Source organism: Labeo rohita, chromosome 11 (genome assembly GCF_022985175.1).
Source record: "Labeo rohita strain BAU-BD-2019 chromosome 11, IGBB_LRoh.1.0, whole genome shotgun sequence".
Classification (NCBI taxonomy): Eukaryota; Metazoa; Chordata; class Actinopteri; order Cypriniformes; family Cyprinidae; genus Labeo; species Labeo rohita.
Window position 1 is genome coordinate 27,646,220 of NC_066879.1, and position 21,222 is coordinate 27,667,441.

The following is a 21,222-nucleotide window of genomic DNA, read 5'->3' on the forward strand; positions in this document are numbered from 1 at the left end:
AATCAACAATAAAATTAGCTTAATGTCACGGGCACAGGCCTAAAGTGTAAGCAGACGTTTCATTGTTTAGTTCTGACCACTATCATCACAGTTAAACAGGGCTTCCATATTGTGCGTTCTCCTTCGCGTGAGCGCAATCTTTCTGCTGAATTGCGAATATCAAAAGTGCATCAACAAATGTCCTAATATTACTGTATATAAAAACAGCTGGTGACTCTGGAGAAATAGAATTTGCAAGATAATGTAGCAATAATAAATTAAAAGTACCGATAGCAGGACCGTTAACATCAGAGCTTATCGATACTCCGGTCTTTCATAATTTAGCACCGGGGCCAATTTAATACCGGGTTTAGGTACCCATCCCAAATTATTGCAGAATGTAATTTCATTTTTGTAAACAGTATTCTACTTTTAAGAAGTTTGAGGTCAGTAAGATTTTTTTTTTTTTTTTTTTAATAGTATGTTATGTATGGAAGCCTGTTTCCGCCACTGAACAAAATATATTTTTAAAAAAGGTAATTGCAAAAAAGTTCTGACTTTTTTTTCTCAGAATTTTGAGCCTATAACAATACATTTATGGGTTTCATTACAATCACACAATTCTGACTTTATAACTTGCAATTGTGAGTTAATATCTCGCAACTCTGATAAAAGAGAGAATTGTGTTTATATTACGCAATTCTCATTTTAATAACTCACAATTGTGAGTTTATCTCGTGATTCTGACTTTATAACTCACAATTTTAAGTTTATATGATGCAATTCTGAGGAAAACAGTCAGAATTGTGTTTATATCAAGCAATTCTCATTTTAACTCGCTATTTAGTTTATATTATGCAATTCTGAGAAAAAAGTTAGAATTGTGAGTTTATCTCGTGATTCTAACTTTATAACTCACAACTGTGAGTTTATATCATGCAGTTCTGAGAAAAAAGTCAGAACTGTTTATATCTTGTGGTCCTGACTTTATAACTCTGAATTGTAAGTTTATATCATGCAGTTCTGAGAAAAAAAGTCAGAATTGTTTATATCCTGCGATTCTCACTTTATAACTCACAATTGCGAGTTTATCTCGTGATTCTGACTTTATAACTCACAATTGCGAGTTTATCTCGTGATTCTGACTTTATAACTCACAATTTTGAGTTTATATGATGCAATCAGAATTTGAGTTTATATCATGCAATTCTAAGAAAAATGTCCAAATTGTGAGTTTATATCAAGCAATTCTCATTTTATAACTTGCTATTGAGTTTATATCATGCAATTCTGAGAAAAAAGTTAGAATTGCGAGTTTATCTGGTTTAGAAGACTTTGTAAAATCTTTTTAAATGTAGTTACAAAATACATTATGTTGCATTGCATTGCATTACATTTTGTTTTTCTTAAAGTAATGGTATAGGACAAAATATTACAGGATTAGAAAAGGTTATGTTAGAAATATCATTATGATTAGGAGAGGAGGTGTTAATTTCAAAAATGGTTGCACATTTTTTAACAGAAAAAATGACCTATTGAGTTTTAAGTGTTAAAGAGAAGGCATAACAGGGCCAAAAATATGAAAAAATACTAGATTAATATTTCGACTAAAAGTTAAAAATTATTAACCCAGATATTACGTCTGTAAGTTGTCTGCTTTCATCTGAAAAGCATCTGCTGTGTACAAACATCTGATGGACGTCAGTTTTACATACATTCTAAAACATAAACATCTTGAAGACATTTTCTAAACATCTATTTGACATCTAATAGGAAATGTCCTATAGATGTATTGCAGATGCGCAAACATTTGAAAAAATACATCTTGCAGATGTAAATGCAAACATTGGTAGATGTCTCCATGATGTACGTGTGCTATCAGGGTGTATTGTTTAAAAATACAATCGTGATTAAATGACAAAAACATGATGTGACCTTGAAGAAAAAAATGCAATTAATGCTTTTTTTCTATCATTCCACATGTTTTCATTATTGCCTGATTTGATTGATCTTTCCTATTTTCAGGGGTGCAACACATGCTGTTAGGACTGCATTTGTTTGTTTGCTGTTGCGTGCAGAATTTCATGAGTGCACTTGAGCTATTGTGTGTGTTTGAGATACAATGATGTCTTGAAGACAGTTTTGAGAGTGAGTGGAGTGTGTGAGCCAGCTCTTTTACTGTGGGAGGACAAGATGTTGCACTGTAGAGAGAACAACTGGCTCTGGTCCCACATATCTGGTGACTCACCAGGACTCTTCAGCACTGATTCCTCTGCTCTCTCTCTTTCTCTCTGTGTGCATCTGTGTGTGTGTGTGTGTGTGGGTGGGTTGGTGGTATGTGTGACTGTGGTTGTGCATGTACAGTACATGTGCACGGATCCCACAAAATGTCATAAAACCACGGACCGTGCTTAACCCTTGGTATTAGTGAAATCCAAACAGAGAGATGTGCTCCATTGAGAGCCGTGCTCATTAAGAAAAACCAAAAGAACCTGACCAATATATTATATTACGCTCTGAATATACCCACTCGCTCCTCAAAATGTTTATTCTAGTCCCTTGGACATACATTTGCAGTGGGTTTGATTAGCGAGACCGGATGCATTAAGTATAACCAGTCATTCCTGTGTTTAATCCAGCTTGGCTTGGATGAACCATGCATGCAATAAGGAGACCAGTGTTTGAAACGCATTAAGTGTTCCAGTGTCCTCTAAACACAAACACTCTGAACTACGATGGCTTGATTAATAGAAACAAAACCAAACATGTTACAGCATAGTGCAATCAATACGTGCTGTGTTTCAGAGTGAAGCGCAGCGCTGTGTTTGTTAACACGCTAGCAGCTCGTGATCTGGTGTTTTTAGTGCCTCCGAGCAGCCAACTGTATTCCCAAATTTTCAAAGAGAAGTGCTTATAAAGTGGCCTTTTTTTTTAATTTAAAAAGCTTTAAGGGCTCCTTGCAGTTTTCTGACAATATATAGAATAAATTATTACACTTTTATATTTTTCCTATATATATTTTTCTTATTTTACATTGAAATATTGCATTAGTAATATATATTATTTTGTGTAATGTTTTAGTACTACTAATAATACACATAATAATAACAATAATAATAAATATTACTATTGTAATTTAATTATTTTGTATAATGTTTTATTAGTAGTGCTACTACTAAAAATAATACTAATTAAAAAAAATAAATATTACCATTGTAATTTTTGGGCCAAATTGTGCAGTCCATACAAACAAGCACAGTAAATCTGGAGTCAAAAATAAATAAATAAATAATAAAAAAAAAAAAAAAAAAAATAAGAAAATAGTAACATACAATAAAATAAATAATAAAAATAAAAAATGAAATAAATTATAAAATAAAAAAAAACAAAAAAAATAAAATATGAAATAAAAAATAAGAAAATAAAAAAAAACAAAAAAGTATGGTTTCGTAATTGAAAATAAAGACAGCCACACGCACACAAACAATACAATAAACAATCTATTACAATAGCATTATGTATTTATTATTTATTTGTTTATTTACACTTTTTATTTCAGTATTAATATTAATTAAAAATTGCTTTTTAAAATCACAAATCACATTTTTTACCACAGGTCCTGATTTTATTCACTGAACTCTTAAGAAATGTGGAAAAGCATGCAGCTATTCCTTTATGATGACTTATTTAAAGTCACCAAGGGTTTTTACTCTCCTAAAACAGTCAAACTAGCAAGCATGAACTCGACTACTTGGGAAAAACAATCAAAATATGGCCGCCGTTGCCCTCTGTTGACCCCTGCATTAATAAAACAGACACTTTGTCTTCTGTTTGGCGTCTTTGTGACTTCTGGAAGGAAAGAGAAGCTGAGTTTTCTCGGCGCTTGAGGCCAGTGGCGTTTTTCACGTCAGGGTTATTAATCTATGATTTTCATCACAGCTGGCGACCTCTTCACCTCCATTATAATGCGCTCTTTGTAATTCCATACTTAATTTTCAATAGCCACTTGTCCTCTATAGCTGAATGGTGAGAATATCTGGACAGGATTTGTGTCAGAGTACGAACAGTTCGTGAGAAAACAAGAAACTGTACAGATGCGTTGTGTATGAAGACACTGGAGTCCTCAAAACAGATGCAGATGTTGGAGAATGTGTTTAACCTCTCCCCTCGCCTGAATGGATCCTCTGTTTCACACAAACATTTAGAGACCAGAACTGCTCTGACCACCAGGTTAAAACTGTGAACTCCCTATCTATAGATGCATGTGGTTAAGACTCAACCAAGGATAAAATCTACCACCCACAACTGGCAATGACCATATTTATAAACCACAGACTTAAAAGAGAGAGAAAAACAGAAGGGAAAGGCAAAGTGAACAAGAGATGTAACAGAGAAGGTCTTATCACACACTGCACTGTTGCCTTGAACAGACATTCCTCTTCAACGACTTTGGCAGCCCTTTAAGAGCCTATTAAACCGCACTGTTTTCTGTTGCCCAAGCCTTACAGAGCTTTCTTGGGCAACAGAAAAGAGGTTGGAGGCGATGCCTGTCCAAGCAGCAGTCTTTAACACACAACTTCACACAGATAATTGCAAAATAAGACGAAAATATGTGGATTATGCGTAACAAATGCTAACAAGATGCCAATGTGGATGTGTGATTCAGTTATGAGCAAATAAAGCACACCCTGTTTAGAGAACCAACGTATTTCCCAGCACAAAAAGACCTTTTTGACTTGTATAACTGAATGTAACATAAATGCTGTCTCTCTAAATATGTCGTAAAAAAATCCATAAAAGATTTACGTTGTTTAAAAAAAATCCTTAAAGGGGAAGTCCACTTCCAGAACAACAATTCACAAATAATTTACTCACCCCCTTGTCATCCAAGATGTTCATGTCTTTCTGTCTTCAGTCGTGAAGAAATTATGTTTTTTGAGGAAAGCATTTCAGGATTTTTCTCCATATAATGGACTTCATTGGTGCCCTGATTTTGAACTTCCAAAATGTAGTTCAAATGCGGTTGTAAACTATCCCAGCCAAGGAAGAAGGGTCTTATCTAGCGAAACGATCTGTCATTTTTTTCGGAAAATAAAAATTTATATACATTATAAGCACAAAAGCTCATGTAGCACAGGCTCTGGGATGCGCGTTCACGTACTATTGAATCCAGTGTTGGGGAAAGTTACTTTTGAAAGTAATGCATTACAACTGCATTAGTTACTTTTTATGGAAAGTAATGCGTTACATTACTTTTGCGTTACTTTAAATCTGAGCAGGGCTTGCTTCTTTGTTTTTAATATAAAACAATTCTAATGTAAAAGCCCTTTTACACCAAAAGTGAAATTAATTCACCTCAGGTTGAAAGAAAAGTACATTTATGCAAGAGATTACTCTTCAGCTATAAAAAAAATGAAGCACAAATGTTAGTTTATCTAAAGTAATTTTTGATTATTAGTAGGGCTGGATGATAATTCGATAACGATAATTATAGCGATATAATTTGTGTGTGAGATCCAGTGTGAAACACAAATGACTCTGTGATTCAAACTAGTTTAAAGCTGTTTGCAACCGAGACAGAAGGCTTTTAAATCTACACATTGCCATCATTTACCATGCATTTACTGTAGTAACACTCACTGCACATGGTATTGCAGCAATGTGGGATATTCACATTGAATTTAATTACAGGAGTAATGGTATACAATTATAGTATGCATGTATTTGTGATTAAGCTATAGCAGTGTGTGCATTTATACTGAAAGTTTATAGACTACCGTTTTTTAATAAAAATAGGCTACCTATAAAACCATGTAGTTATATTTTTACCATGGTATTGAGGTACCATTATGTGTGGTTTTAACTGCGTTTATCATGATTTAAAATGTATGCTTGCTACTATAGGAGACCAATGCTTAATTAAAAAAAAAAAAATAAAAAAAACTGGGTCAGAATAAATTTAACCATATAAAATGAGGTTGCTACAATTTTACAGATGTTACTGATTGATAATGAACAAAAATTTACCTCTGCATCCTCAAGCTACTATCAAATGTGCCTTTCTAAGAGACACAAAAAGTGATATTATTATTATTATTGTTATCATTATTATTATTATCATTAACAGACACAATGGTCTGGTTTCTACAGCTGGGACTTTGGAGTAAAAATCTGACTTTAAACTTGAAAGAAATAAAGATTTGAAATTTATCGTGCTAATTATCGATATCCACTGATATGAAAAAAATTATCATGATAATTTTTTTGCCCAAATCGCCCAGCCCTAATTATTAGTATGGTTGAATTGCATCATCGAAGTTCAGCAGCAAAGACACTGGTTAATTAAATGGGATTAAATACATAATGGATATTTGTTTTAACACATTTAATTATTGCAGGGTTGTGTCATATTCTGAGTTTGCATTTCATGGTTTTTATTGATATTGAGGAATACTGAATCTGTTTTTGTGAGTGAGATAAATTAATGCATGTTCACATTTAGTCTAGAATACAGTAACATCATGTTTACTCCAGATTTCCAAACAGGAGAGTTGTCAATCAATAAATGGGGAAAAAAAATAACTGGAATTACTTAGAAATTTAAAAGTAATGCGTTACTTTACTAGTTACTTGAAAAAAGTAATATTATTATGCAACTCGTGTTGCTTGTAATGCATTACCCCCAACACTGATTGAATCATGTCGAAAGGTCACGTGGAACGTAGGCGGAACCACAGACCCAGTGTTTACAAAGCGAACGCGCAAAGACTAAGAAAGTGCAAGTAACTCAAACGCTGTTTACAAACAAAAAGGTACAACGATGTCGGACGATTCTGTAGTTGTAGGAGAAAATAACATGGATTTTTTTCGACAAACTCTACCTTTTTGAGCCGGAGTACACAGACAATAAACTTGCGGTGATTCGAAGACTGGAAGATGCACGACTGAACGAATCACTCCCCGAGAGGACTCGTTTCTTCCCGAGTCACACTAAAGATTTGTTCAAAAAGGAACGAATTGTTCAAGAATGACCCGTGATCGCGCATCCTAGAGCCAGACAATTGATTCCTTGCTATTAAAAAAAAAAAAAAAAAAAAACAGATAACAGTGACAGTTTTCTTTTTTCCTGTTTTATTCCATTGCTGTACAATCTTGTCCAGTTAAAAATGTATTTTGTCTACCTCCAGTTTTATTGCAAGCAAGTATATAGATGTGTCCTTAATGTAAACAATTCAAGTCAATGCACTGCTTTTCACTATCATTCTGTGAGATGATTATGTACGGTTTATGATTTGGATTATGGGTTGTTGATATTTAAGACTACATGTGCTGCTCTAGATTTAGACAGTAAGGAAACCAGTTTTCTGGAAAGGATAATATAATACTGCTAACACTATACATTTATACTACATCAAAAAACAATAGGTAGATACATTTAGATTCACACACAACTGACTTAAATGGAAAGTTTTGGAATAACAAGACAGATATTTCACATTGGAAAAAAATACGGGAGCAATTCACAACCGCTTACAGTATAATATTCCAGTATTAAAGAAGATTGATTGACTGATGTAAAGAAAATGGTAGAAAGAGTGAGAATGCGAACATCACAGGACCACTGACAAGAATTCTCTTCACGTTTATGTACAATCTATGATACAACTGTAGTATGGCACCATATATTAAATACACACGTCTTTCTCCCACTCGCATACATCTATGAGTTTCACACTCACAGTTTATGGCTTTTGTAATCCTTAAAGGACTACACCAGTGTACTACAGTAAGTGTGCGTACTGAGAGGTGATATTTGGGATTATTGATACATAGTTGATTGCATTGTTTTCGACAACAGATCTGAGTTGCAATTCAAGCTCTTTTATGGCGTGCATTATTGAGGAATTCTTAAACCACTGGATAGCTGTGGCTTGTGCATTTATCAAAAGTTTGGCACTAAGACGATTTCAAATCACTAACAAACACGAATGTTTTTTTGGCTTTTCTGAGTGGCCTCATAAGTCTTCTGGATGTATTTGTATTCAGTATCATGCCAATGTTGACTCACCAAAACATTTTAAGCAGAAACCAGTCCAGAAAGAGTTCATATGTATAAAGACTATTGCAGAATAACACCTCTAGTGTACGACAGCTAACCCTTTCCCTATTAAGAAAGCTACTAGACTGTAACTCACAACTCCAACTAGGTTTGCATCCACTCCTGATCATCGGATGTCATCCTTTCTGTGTTTCTTCTCAGGTCCCAAATCAGTGAAAGAGGCAGCGCCCCCTACAGGAGTTTCAGGAGGAGAAACACAGCCCGCAGCACTCCATGCAGATCTCCAGACAGTCTGCAGACTCGCAGCACGCGTCGATGATGCCACAGTCCATGTCACAGGGCAGGTCGCAGTCACCGCATTCCTCTGAAGCGCAGCAGCAGCAGAAACACGAGTCATCCGATGCGCAGGAGCCGCATGTGGCGCAGTCCAGCACGATGTTGCACAGTGTGAGGAACTCGCAGAACAGACAGGCCAGGATGCAGTGGACACAGCAATCTGGACGCAGAAATTTAGTCACAACAAACTCTCACTGATGTTTATCTGCAACGATGAAAGAACAGTGTATAACACAATCAGGGCTAATGTGCAGTGAGGTCTGACTCACCATCCTGGGCCTCTGTGGGGATCTGGGAGCTGTTGGATTTGGAGCTACCTTTGCTTCTCTGACTGTTGATGGATGGGTTCGACTGTAGCTTCTTGGGGGTTTTATGGGCTGTGGATGAAGATGAGGAGGTTGACGAGGCGGCTCGTGAAAAGGTTCCATTTCGGACACCGTTGCTGTGCGGCTTGCTGTCTCTCCTCAGCAGTGCCGCTGATTCGGTCGAGTTGGAGAGGGTGGGGTGTATGGGCGTAGACCGTGCCTGAGGTTGATCTGAGAGAGAGAGAGAAAACAAACATAAAGGTGAGCAAGGTCATGGCTGGATTTTGTATCAGCTTTTCTAGCACTGTGTAATTATTAAGGATGTGTAAAAGACAAACAGCAGTTGCATATTTGCGGCTGCTAAACTTAGTTAGCATCTCATTTCTTCTAATGGAATTAGCCATTTCCTTACGTGGACCAATCAAGTTCCAAAAACGGGTCTCAGGCAGATTCTTGTGTAATACCCAAGAACTTTACTTAAAGGAGCACTCCGCTTTTTTTGAAAACAGGCTCATTTTCCAACTGCCCTAGAGTTAAACAATTGAGTTTTACCATTTTCTAATCCATTCAGCTAATCTCCGGGTCTGGCGGTAGCACTTTTAGCATAGCTTAGCATAGATCATTGAATCAGATTAGACCATTAGCATCTCTCTCAAAAATGACCAAAGAGTTTCAATATTTTTCCTATTTAAAACTTGACTCTTCTGTAGTTACATTGTGTACTAAGACTGACGGAAAATAAAAAGTTGCGATTTTCTAGGCCGATATGGCTAGGAACTATACTCTCATTCCGGCGTAATAATCAAGGAACTTTGCTGCTGTACCATGGGTGCAGCAGGCGCAATGATATTACGCAGCGTGTTCCTTGTGGAGTGTTCCTTTAAAGATCTCACTGTACAGAAATGCTACAATGATTTGTAATTAGCTTGTAATCGTAATTCTAATTTGAAATTTAAAGAAAGTTAAAAGTAACAACACTAATTATTCCTGTGATGGCAAAGCTGAATTATTTTTCTTTGCATTATCTGTTCAAACAAAATGTGTCACTTTTGGTCATTTTGGTATATATACACATCCCAAACTTTTGAACAGTAGTGTGCATATTAATATTTCTAAATTTACACTTTTAATGGTTTATATTTGAACATTAATTTTACAGTATTTATAAAATGTTTACATTTAGTTTACATTTCAGTTCATTTTTATGACAGAAAGGAAACTCAAATGGCAGAAAGTGACATCCTATTTGTTTTCTTTAATTTACAAAAAGACCTTTTACAGTGATGCATTACTAATAAGACAATAAATGACACTGTTTTAAGTTGATTTTGCTGGTATAAGGAAACAGTTTAAGTAATTGTGTCGGCACACACATACACACAAAACATATCAGTTCCATGCTTCCAGCATTGCTAACTTAACAGCGCAGTTGGTACTTTATCAAAATAAAATACAGTGAACCAAACGCGCCCACCTTATTGTTTTAACATTGGAACGCGACTGAAGTACAAAGCCTATAATTTACATACTAAATAATAGTTTAGCATTTGAATACATTGCAAATATGGAAATATTATGGAATATTTGGATTTGTGCCGAATGAGATAGGTAGGATACACGAACACAAAGCACCATTTCGCAAACAGTTGAATACGCAAGCCTTTAAAGTAATGTTATAGTGCTATACTGTTCCCTATCTGTCGTTCACTCCAACGTTGTGTCGAGTCTACGACACCAGGGGTCACTCTTGAGAGCCCAAACACCTCTGACAACACTGAGAAAAGGTCAATGAAACCTGGTGTGCAGTTCTGTTTTTTGGAGCCGAATTCAGCGCCTCTGTGTGAATCTGTGCTATCCTTCCTCCAAGGAGGCCTGGATAGGCACCTGTCTGCTTCCACACTCAAGGTCCATTGGACGGCTATATCAGCCAATCATGACTTGGTGGAAGGCAGATCGGTGGGGAAGCACGATTTGGTTATTAGATTTCTTAGAGGCGCCCGGAGGTTGAACCCTCCCAGGCTCCACCTCATCCCCTCTTGGGATCTCGCTGTGGTCCTTCAGGCCTTACAGCAAGATCCATTTGAGCCCCTTCAGTCAGTCGATCTCAGTCTCTATGAACATGGCCCTCTTGACTGCGCTCACTTCCATCAAAAGAGTGGGAGACCTTCAAGCCCTCTGAGTCAACAGTTTGTGCCTGGAATTCGGCTCTGCAGACTCTCACATTGTCCTGAGACCCCGGCCTGGATATGTGCCCAAGGTACCCACCACTCCCTTCAGAGATCAGGTGGTAACCTTGCAAGCTATCCCTTCCCAGGAAGGTGACCCCAACCTATCCTTATTATGCCCAGTCTGTGCCTGCGCATTTATCTTGAACGTACTCGGCCCTTCAGACTTTCTGAACAGCTCTTTGTCTGTTTTGGAGGACAGCAGAAGGGGAATGCCGTCTCCAAGCAAAGGATCTCCCACTGGCTTGTGGATGCGATCCGTATGGCCTACCAGGCCAGAGGCTTACCCTGCCCAATGGGTGTAAGAGCCCACTCGACCAGGGGTGTCGCTGTCTCGGCAGCTTTTGCGAATGGGGCCTCTTTAACAGACATTTGCAGAGCTGCAGGTTGGGCAACACCTAACACATTTGCCTGGTTTTATAACCTGCGCATGGAACCAGTATCTTGAACGCAAGCTCTTTGACTCAGGAGCCTGGTTTGGTGTAGAGCTTGCTATAGTACTTCCCTTTATGGTGATTACGCTTCTACAGTACAGTAAGTTCCCTTATGTGAACCCTAAACAACTCTGCCATCACTTTAGCACTTTTGGACGTAGCCAGGTTTGGCAGAGGAACTTGCTATAAGAATCCAGAACAAGGTAAGTTGCCTTCTGCAAACTCTTGACTGGGTTGGTGCTCCACATATAGTGGCTCCTCATGTGGCTCCATGTGTGTAATCCCCACCTATATTCCCTGTGATGCGGTGTTTCCCCTGAGACAGATCCTGTCTCTAGGTTCTGAGTTTTTGGTAGTCTCTCCTGATGTGGAGCCCACCTCAGAGCCCTCCCCTAATAATGTTTTCACTTTTTACCCCCCCTCCGGGCAGGTTGTGATGTCTGTAGTGTCTTTTCCCTCAGGGGAAACAGTCACTGTCCCAGTGTTCTCAAGACACTCAGCTGCTCCACTGAGAAAAGGCCCGGCTGCAGGACCCTGCCTGCGACAGGTCAGTTCTCGGACGTTGGAAGGTCACGAACAGGTGAGCTGCACTTATTTTAACACTTCGGCTTGTTATTATCTGTGCCCAAGCGCTCGTGACGCAGTCTGAGTTGTGGCATGTAATATAGGGACCCCTAGTATCGTACACTCGACACAACGTTGGAGTGAACGACAGATAGGGAGCGTCTTGGTTAAGTATGGTAACCCCTGTTCCTTGATGGAGGGAACGGAGACGTTGTGTCCTTCATACCACAACTTCAGACTGCCTCTGAGCGGGTTAAAACACTTCTCAACTCCTCAGAACAGAACGAGTGAGCAGATCCCGTGTTGCCCTATTTATACCTGGATGTCCGGGGCGTGGCAAGCTATGCAAAATCTGCACACCCAATTTCACTGGCCTTTTCTCAATGTTGTTAGAGGTGTTTGGGCTCCCAAGAGCGACCGCTAGTGTCATACACTCGACACAACATTTCCGTTCAGTAACTTCCTGTTTCATTGCATTAATAGCATGCTTTAGCACTTAGCTAAGTGTTGCTAACATGTTTTAGCACGTTTCTAGCATGTTGCTAGCCTATATAAAACTTGCTATCACTTTTTAATATGTTGCTAGGAGTCCGTAACAGGAGTCGCACTGCAGTGCTCGGGCCCTAACAAGTCAAAAGAATAGAAAAAGAATAGAGAGCACTAGTGTTAGAGGGTCATTTTTTTTTTTAAATAAATAAAAAGAAAAAAGTAAAAAGAACAGAAAAAGAATAGAGAACGCTAGTGTTAAATGGCCTTTTTTTTAATAAATAAAAAGAAAATAAGTCCAAAGAACAGAAAAAGAATAGAGATCACTAGTGTTAGAGGGTTGTTTTTTTTAAATAAATAAAAGGAAAACAAGTCAAAAGAATAGAAAATGAATAGGGAACGCTACTGTTAGTAGGTACATTTTTTATTATAATTGAAAAGAAAACAAGTAGATAGAATAGAAAAAAGCTAGTGTTAGAGGGTTTTTTTCATATATGTTCTACTAAATTATGTTTATTAAAAATATTATACACACATACATTGGTATTTGAGTGATAAACTGTCGAAGCCACATTTTTAATTAATTGAAAAGTTTGAACTTTTTGCTGTAAATCAGAGACTATTAAAACATGTTATACGTTAAATCACAAAACTAGTGTAACAAGGCTTAATATATTAGAATTTTTTATATATAAAAAAGTAAAAATACAAAAAAGTATTTAAAAATAAAAAAAAAAGTATTTTTTATTAAAAGCACATTCAAATGACAATGTTGCTTATTTTTTATAAATCACCAACAAAAAAAGCAAATTCAATTAATCTCCCTAGTCTCTTCAACAGATCAACCACAAGAGGAAACAAGGGCAAGAGTGACTGAGATTTACGCCAAAGTAGGGGTTTGTTTCTGGGAAGGAGCCTTCAGCATTCAGTAGGGACAGGGGTCCTGACGGGAAAAGCACACGTGTTTACAATATCCGCTTGGTGCTTGCTGCTCAGCATTAGGCATGGAGTCCAGACTGTTGATATGACTAGACGCAATGATACGGCTCATGATTTCAGATTCACTGTCTTAGTTACTCTATCATGTTCATCTGTCTGTTCTACAGTTTGTTTACACATAATGTTTCCTTTCATTTTCGGTTGTGTATCATTTCAGTATGATGGCTTTTCTCCCAACCAGCTTCAAAGGACCAAAGAGAAACAGTCCAATACAAACAGACAAGCAAACAAACAAAGAAACAGGAATTAATAAACCAAGATCAAGAGACCAGAATGGATTTGCATATCATTGCTTCAATGTTGCAGGAAGAGTACACAAAGGAACAAACAAACAACATGAGATCACCGCTGTGCTTCGTTTCCCACAGAGAGCAAATGACAAGACAACATACACAAATCAAGCAAAGGAGCAGAAGTTGCAGGAAACATTTCTGTGTGCCTCTAAAATTAAAATTAAATAAAACCACAGACATCTAGGGGCCCAAACGGCAGAGATTTTAAGTAGAGGATGGCTTTAAAATAAACGCAGTAAGCAAGCACTACAGTAAAGAGTCTAAAACATACACTGCCGTTCAGAAGTTTGGGATCAGTACGATTTTAAATGTTTTTAGAAAAGTCTTCTCTGCTCATCAAGGCTGTGTTTATTTGATTAAAAAATATAGAAAAAAATGTAATATTGTGAAAAATTATTCCAATTTAAAATAATGGTTTTCTATTTTAATATACTTTAAAATAGAATTTATTCCTGTGATGCAAAACAGAATTTTCAGCATCATTACTCTTCAAATGATCCTTCAGAAATCATTCTAATATGCTGATTAATATCAATGTTGGAAACAGTTGTGCTGCTTTATATTGTTTTGGAACCTGTGATACCTTTTTCAAGATTCTTTGATAAATAAAAAGTTAAAAGGAACAGCATTTATTCAAAACAGAAATCTTTTCTAACAATACACACTACCGTTCAAAGTTTGGGTTCAGTAAAATTGTACTTTCTTTGTTTGAAAGAAATTATTACTTTCATTTGACAAGGATTTGTTAAATGGATAAAAAAAAATGATAGTGAAGACTTACATTGTTAGAAAAGATTTCTATTTTGAATAAATGCTGTTTTTTTTTTTTTTACTTTTTATTCATTAAAGAATCCTGAAAAAAAGAATAGGTTCCAAAAAATATTAAGCTGTTTCCAACACTGATACTAAATCAGCATATTAGAGTGATTTCTGAAGGATCATTTGACACTGATGACTGGAGTAATGATACTGAAATTTCAGCTTTGCATCACAAGAATAAATTTTATTTTAAAAGTATATTACAATAGAAAAATGCTTTTTAAATTGCAATAATATTTCACAATATTGCTGATGTTTCTGTATTTTTAAATCAAATAAACGCAGTACTGGTAGATGCTAACTAGCAGCTGGCTCTCTCTAATGTATTTTGTATAATACACGTTGTGTGCGTGTTCTCGTCGAAACTTGCTGTAACATATTCCAAAATTACTAAAAATACGGTATCCACAAACTTACTTTTTTTTTTCTTTTTCTCAGCCACTCCCTCCAAATTGAATGACTCGTAAAAGTCTGAAAAAAAATTCCGGTCTAATTAAAAATAAATGCTTTGTTTCGGGCACAGCCACTGATTAAACAAATACTCAATTAAGCTCTTGAATCTGGTCACCGTATGGTGGACAACTGTTTGAAAAGCGGACCACAATCCACATGGGCTGCCACTGAAAACAAAAGAGTGCGTACAACGATACGCCGCAGCGCAGCCAGATCAGGGTAATGAAAACAAAAGGAGAGGCATATCAGCTAAGGTTATGATTAAAACGTCAGTCTTTTTTTGCATTGGGTGTGAGGATGAGGCCAAACGTTTGCCATTGTGAAGTTCAGACACCGTCTCCTTGTGAGTTTACAGCCTACAAATGTTCTAGTGTTCCTCCACAAACTGCTCGTGGAGTTGACTTTGGCAAGCAGTCTACAGCACTTCGTATATTTTACTCTTGAGCACCGCAAAAGACTAATTATTCTGGAAGAAAGAAAAACTATGTGAAATGCAGACCTTCAGAGCCAAAGGAAATAAAGCCCCAAAACAGAGAAAGGCTAAATTGACCTTTTACGTGAAACGTTTTGTTATATTTTTTTGTGAATGATGATAGTATTTAATCCCATCTTATTGCTGCACTAAACATTTTCTTGACCTTAACGCACGTTTCAGGTCATACCAGTGGAGGGAATATTAAAAGAGCCAGAGTTCATAGGAAGACGTCTGGTGCCCATGCGGAGGCATGTGGACTCGATAGAGTCCAGGAAAAACATACACAAACACACCTCGTTTCTATTCACAGAGTCTGACGCTTGAAGGCCTGGAAGACAGAACTGGCAATCAGCTACATTAGATAATGGCTGAGCGGACACATGCCCACAGTTTGCTGGTGTTGGAGCCTGGCCGAGGTCAGACCACAAGCAAATTCACTCTGATTGGATATTTTGCCATTTCAAACTGTACTCCAGATGTTCAGTTTGTTATAAAGAAAAAAAAAAAAAAAAAAAGATAACTTTATATGAAGTGCATGAAATGTCAAGAGTATATGAAAAGACTAAAAGCCAGCATGAAAGCAGTTTCTTCTTTCAAGCAGGTAAACATCACCCTCAAGTCCATATGTTCAGTGTTAGATTGGCGGGGTGTTTATAATGAACTTCCACCCCCGCTGTTTGCCAGGTTTTAATGTGTATGATCTTGAGCTTGCCAGCTTTAGCTTGAGTTACAGTTACACAGTGGATTTACATCTGACATTTGAAGATGTGATGTGTGATTCTTTGTGATTCTTTCACACACAAAGAAAAAAGACAGTAAACCTGAAATACTTCATCCACATCACCACCAGCTGTTGCAGAGGTTCACAGCACATCTACATTATACACTGCCATTCAAAAGTACAGACTAACTTAAGATTTATTTTTATTTTTTTTAAAGAAATTAATGCTTCTTTTCAGCAATAATACACTCAATTAATCCAAAGTGAGTAAAGACATTTATAATGTTACAAAAGAAGTTTATTTTGAATAGATACTGTTCTTTTGTTTATTAGCAACCGTAAATTGAACACGGAATCCCAGATGTGCAACTCTCTTCTCAAGAAGTAGTGCTTGCAAATCACAAAGATGAAGGTACATAAATTTTGCAGCCCATTTAGATTAAGGTCCAGAAAGAGCACACTTTAAAGGAGAACTCCACTTCCAGAACAACAATTTACAAATAATTTACTTTGTCATCCACAATGTTCATGTCTTTCATCAGTCGTAAAGAAATTATGTTTTTTGAGGAAAACATTTCAGCATTTTTCCCCATATAATGGACTGCTATGGTGTCCCAAATTTGAACTTCCAAAAGGCAGTTTAAATGTGGCTTCAAACGATCCCAAATGCGGTTATAAACTATCCTAGACGAGGAAGAATCTTATTTAGAGGATCTTATATAGCAAAACGGTCGGTTATTTACATAAAACAAAAATACAATTTAAATACTTTTTGTTCTCAAACGCTTGCCTTGCCTTGCAGTCCTTGAACTCTGTATATTCTGGCTCAAGACAGTTAGGGTATGTCAAAAAACTTCAACCGTATTTTCTCCCTCAACTTCAAAAATCATTTCAAAATCATCCTACATCATTGCAGAAGTTCTGACCCAGTCTTTGCAAAGTGAACATGCAAAAAAGATCGAACACCCTCAACAAAAAAGGTAAAACAGCGATATAGGACGATTTTGAAGTTAAGGGATAACATGAGATGGGACTTTTTCGACATACCCTAACTGTCATGAACAGGAACAAAAACAGTCCAGGCAGCGTAAGACAAGACGAGCGTTTGGCATTAAAAAGTATATAAATTGTATTATTTTTATTAAAATAACCAATCGTTACACTAGATAAGACCCTTTTTTCTCGGCGGGGATCGTTTGAAGCCGTATTTAAACTGCATTTTGGAAGTTCAAAATCGGGGCACCATATCAGTCCATTATATGGGGAAAAATGCTGAAATGTTTTCCTCAAAAAACAATTTCTTTACGACATGAAGAAAGACATCAACATCGTGGATGACAAGGGGGTGAGTAAATTATTTGTAAATTGTTGTTCTGGAAGTGGAGTTCTCCTTTAAGTGGTATTTTGTACATCTCTGTTTACAGAGCTGGGTAGTAACTGATTACATGTAATCTGAATAACGTAATCAGATTTCAAAAATGAAGTACTTGTATGTAGTGTACTGATAAAATTACATTTTAAAATAATCAATCAGTTTTTTGTGGACATTCACACAAAGACCAGTCACTAGTAAGGTGGCGACACAGCATTTGACCCAGCATTTGATTTCAGGTTTAAGAAGTGTTTCAACATTGCATGAACTACTGATGAACACATTGATTTTTATTTGAATTATCACTCAGCAGGTTATTACCCATGTATTTCTATGTCTTAGAAAGGCTTTTGTCTTTCCAGTACATTAAAATGCACAAATTCACAAACTTGTTTTGTCATTTGATCCTCTTTCACCAACTATATTTACTTGAAATACCCCTGAGATTTTAAAATAAATATTTTAATAATTAAGTATCACATTTGCATGTTCATAAGTACTCTGATGTTGGTTATGGTAACATGACATGCAGGTAAACAAAATAAAATACTTCATTACTTCACAAGTTTTTTTTATTTTAATTGATTGTAAAATTATTTCTTTTATTTTTTTTATGATATAATTAATTATTAGTGGGATAGTGGGCTTTACCGATTTATTTGAATTTAATGTTTTGCCACAATTTTATTTTTGAGAAATTGAGGAATCGCAATTTAGAAGTATTACCAAACATTACAATTAGACACTTTGACAACATTGCCAATGATAACAGTAAAGAGAAGGACTGATCCAATCACATCAGCGCATGTGATTAACTGCTCAAGTGTCACGCACTCATATCGCTATTTACACAATTTCTGTTTATCACATGAGACGCTGCAAGTGCAACAGTCAAACGTGTCTATGTTTACATAGAAAAAAACAATGGAAAAGCAGTGCAATCGAATAAAAAAAAAATTCTATGAAGAACTACTACTGCATGTCTGATATGTTTGCATCATGATGACAGGCTGAAAGCTGCTGTTCATTGTTTTTTACAGAACATTTATAGTTCATAATAGTCTACTGGTGTTATACCTTCAGTCATTTTGAATCTGAATTACCTTGACTGTTTTTAAAAGCGTTTTCCTCATATTTCTTAACATATTATGTCTAAGACAAGTTTGTACAGGATGTAGTTGTAGTTCATTCATCTTTTCTGCAAAGATATTTAACAAGTGGTTTGTTTAACATTTACATCATATGGACATCTTAATGTGTGATGAACTTGGAATAGACTTTTCTTTAGTAAAGACTAAAGAGAATCAGCCAAACATTATGGGAAGGATTTTTTTTTTTTTTTTTGCCATATCGCCCAGTTACTTTACTAACTACAGTTTTTGTCAAGTAATTTGAAATTAGTACTGGATTACAATTTGTAAATAATCTACCCAGCTCTATTTACTCGATACTGTGTTTGATGATCTGTGTTTGCTAATATTACTTTGGGGGATCAAACAATACAGTACAAATGTGTTTTGCACTACAAGGTGTACAAAGGGTCAGGGTACAAATACTTTGTAGTTCTTCTTAGTAATGTTCAATAAATATCTGGATATTGCTGTATGACCCTAAAACTCAAGAGATCGTATAACAATGCATAATCGTGAATGTGAAGCACTTGATGAAGACTACTGTATGAAATGAAAGCTCTATTCTTTTGTAAAGCTCAGTGGGAAGATGAAAAATTAAACTTGTTAGACAATGACACAATGGCTTTTTAAATACAGCCAGAGAAAAATGAAATATTTTGAAGAAACTCCTGACATATACTCTTAAGAAACAGTTTCACAGAAACACATTGTTTTCACTGTGACTCATCCAAACTTGCATTCAACATGTCTATTTCAAGGTTAAATAGATGCATTAGTGGCTCTCAGAACAGCACTGTATTGTACACTGCTTGAGTTACACCCACAGCATTTCAATTTTTTTTTGACCTAAATAAAAGTGCACACGCGGTTAAAGGGTGTAAACATATTTAAAGACCACTGGGCATTTTTTTTTTTGGAAAGTTGGTGGTCAGGAATTGAATCCACAATAACATGGGGCATATTTGCGTTATCCTGTGCTGCAGTTTTTGGATGAGGCATTTGACTGTGAGATGTTACTTTGTTTGTGTGCATTCGTGTTTAGGGCAGTAAACAGGCAGCGTCAGTCGGTCTCCTGGGCATCTGCCAGAAAGACAAAAATTTCTACAGAAGCCAGAAGTTTCTCTGCTGAGAATCAGAGGGCAAAATTGACACGTCATGTGCTCTCATATCCAAAATAAAGTTCATATAAATGCATAAACTGTTTACATACATTTCAAATAAATGCATAAACTGTTTACATACATTTGATACACTGGCATATATGCATTTACATACTGAACACAAACCTAGTTAGGATTATGGTGAATTGAATCATTGTTGCGTTGTGGTTAAATCGATACTGAAAGAGACCGGCTATCTACCTACCATCCATTTTCATTATTTACCATGTACCCAAAAGCCACAGAGCATCAGAAAAAAGGGAGAAATAGAGGGAGAGTGTCAAGAAACGGATATGAAGCTGAAAACAAATGATAGGAAGTAAATCAAAAGGGAAACAATTTTTACTGAACATCTCTTTACATCTTTAAATAGTCTTCCGCTGCTAAAATAATAGCTCATCGGTGCATTACACTGCAGTCTGAAATCATCTGTGGGTGGGAACACTCAGACAGGGGGATGAATCATCCTCAGGTTGCTTGTAAAAAAAACTTTTTCTTTTATTTTTAAAAGATAAAATTATATATTTTCCAAAATCATCCATAAAACACATGGATCATCAGCTCTCAGCATTGCCCATTCTGTCTTCGTCTAAAATGCACATTCAGCCCTGAGATGTCAAGTTTCTCTAGGTGTGCAGAATCACACCACTATATCATCTCAACATGCACCTCTCTGTGCCCCTGAGACCCCCAGACGTCAGCCGCATTATCTCATCTTAAATTCCCTGCCCAGGGCCCCAGGCTTCCCGTAACACCTCATTTAAAGTACCCTGCTGCCCAAACAGCCGTGAGTAACACTACCTTCTGTTTAAAACCTGCAGGGCCACAGAAGCCAGTGAGTCAGCAGTTTTTAATACAAAATGAAAACACAAACACATGAATCTTCAAGAGCAACAAGCTATCAAATATAAATGATTATCAGTTCTTACTGAGAAATGTTTGGCTGAAGACAAAACATAAATAAATTAAAAAATATAACAATGTGTAGGACAGATGGTGCAAATAATAGCTCCATATCTTCACACCAGAGAGATGGAAATCCCCTACTTTCTAAACAAGGACGGCTGTTGTCAGTGAAACTGAAGAGAAAATGAAAACATCCAAATGTGGCAAGGGATAAATGATACGGCTCTTTGAAAAGCAGAGCCAGATTTTACAGGGTGGCCTCCAACAAAAAAATACAGTATGTTCGCAAGAGAGACCCAGTAGTCTTTAATCCCGTTCTGCCTGAGCTCATTTCAATGACAATCTCCAGCGATGAAGACTCTAATCAGAGAATTTTAAAGCTGTAATTTAAGCCAGCATTTTCCCCTCTTCCTTTAAGTCGTTTATTTCCCCCGATGCCGGCCCCTCTGTACACTGATAATAGATGATGTGATGAGTGAGACACAGGAACTGAGCTTTAAGCC

General features: G+C 36.6%; 1 protein-coding gene across 1 annotated transcript in view; it reads right to left on the minus strand.

Moving 5' to 3' along the window:
- Positions 1–8,176: 8,176 nt before the first annotated feature.
- mdfi (MyoD family inhibitor) overlaps positions 8,177–21,222 on the minus strand; it is a 36,173-nt gene continuing 23,127 nt past the window's right edge. The window contains exons 4-5 of the mRNA XM_051123432.1: positions 8,644–8,910; positions 8,177–8,534 (exon numbers count right to left, since the gene is read on the minus strand). Coding sequence (XP_050979389.1) covers positions 8,281–8,534; positions 8,644–8,910 — 521 coding nt within the window. The 3' untranslated portion in view covers positions 8,177–8,280. The remainder of the gene's footprint in view (positions 8,535–8,643; positions 8,911–21,222) is intronic.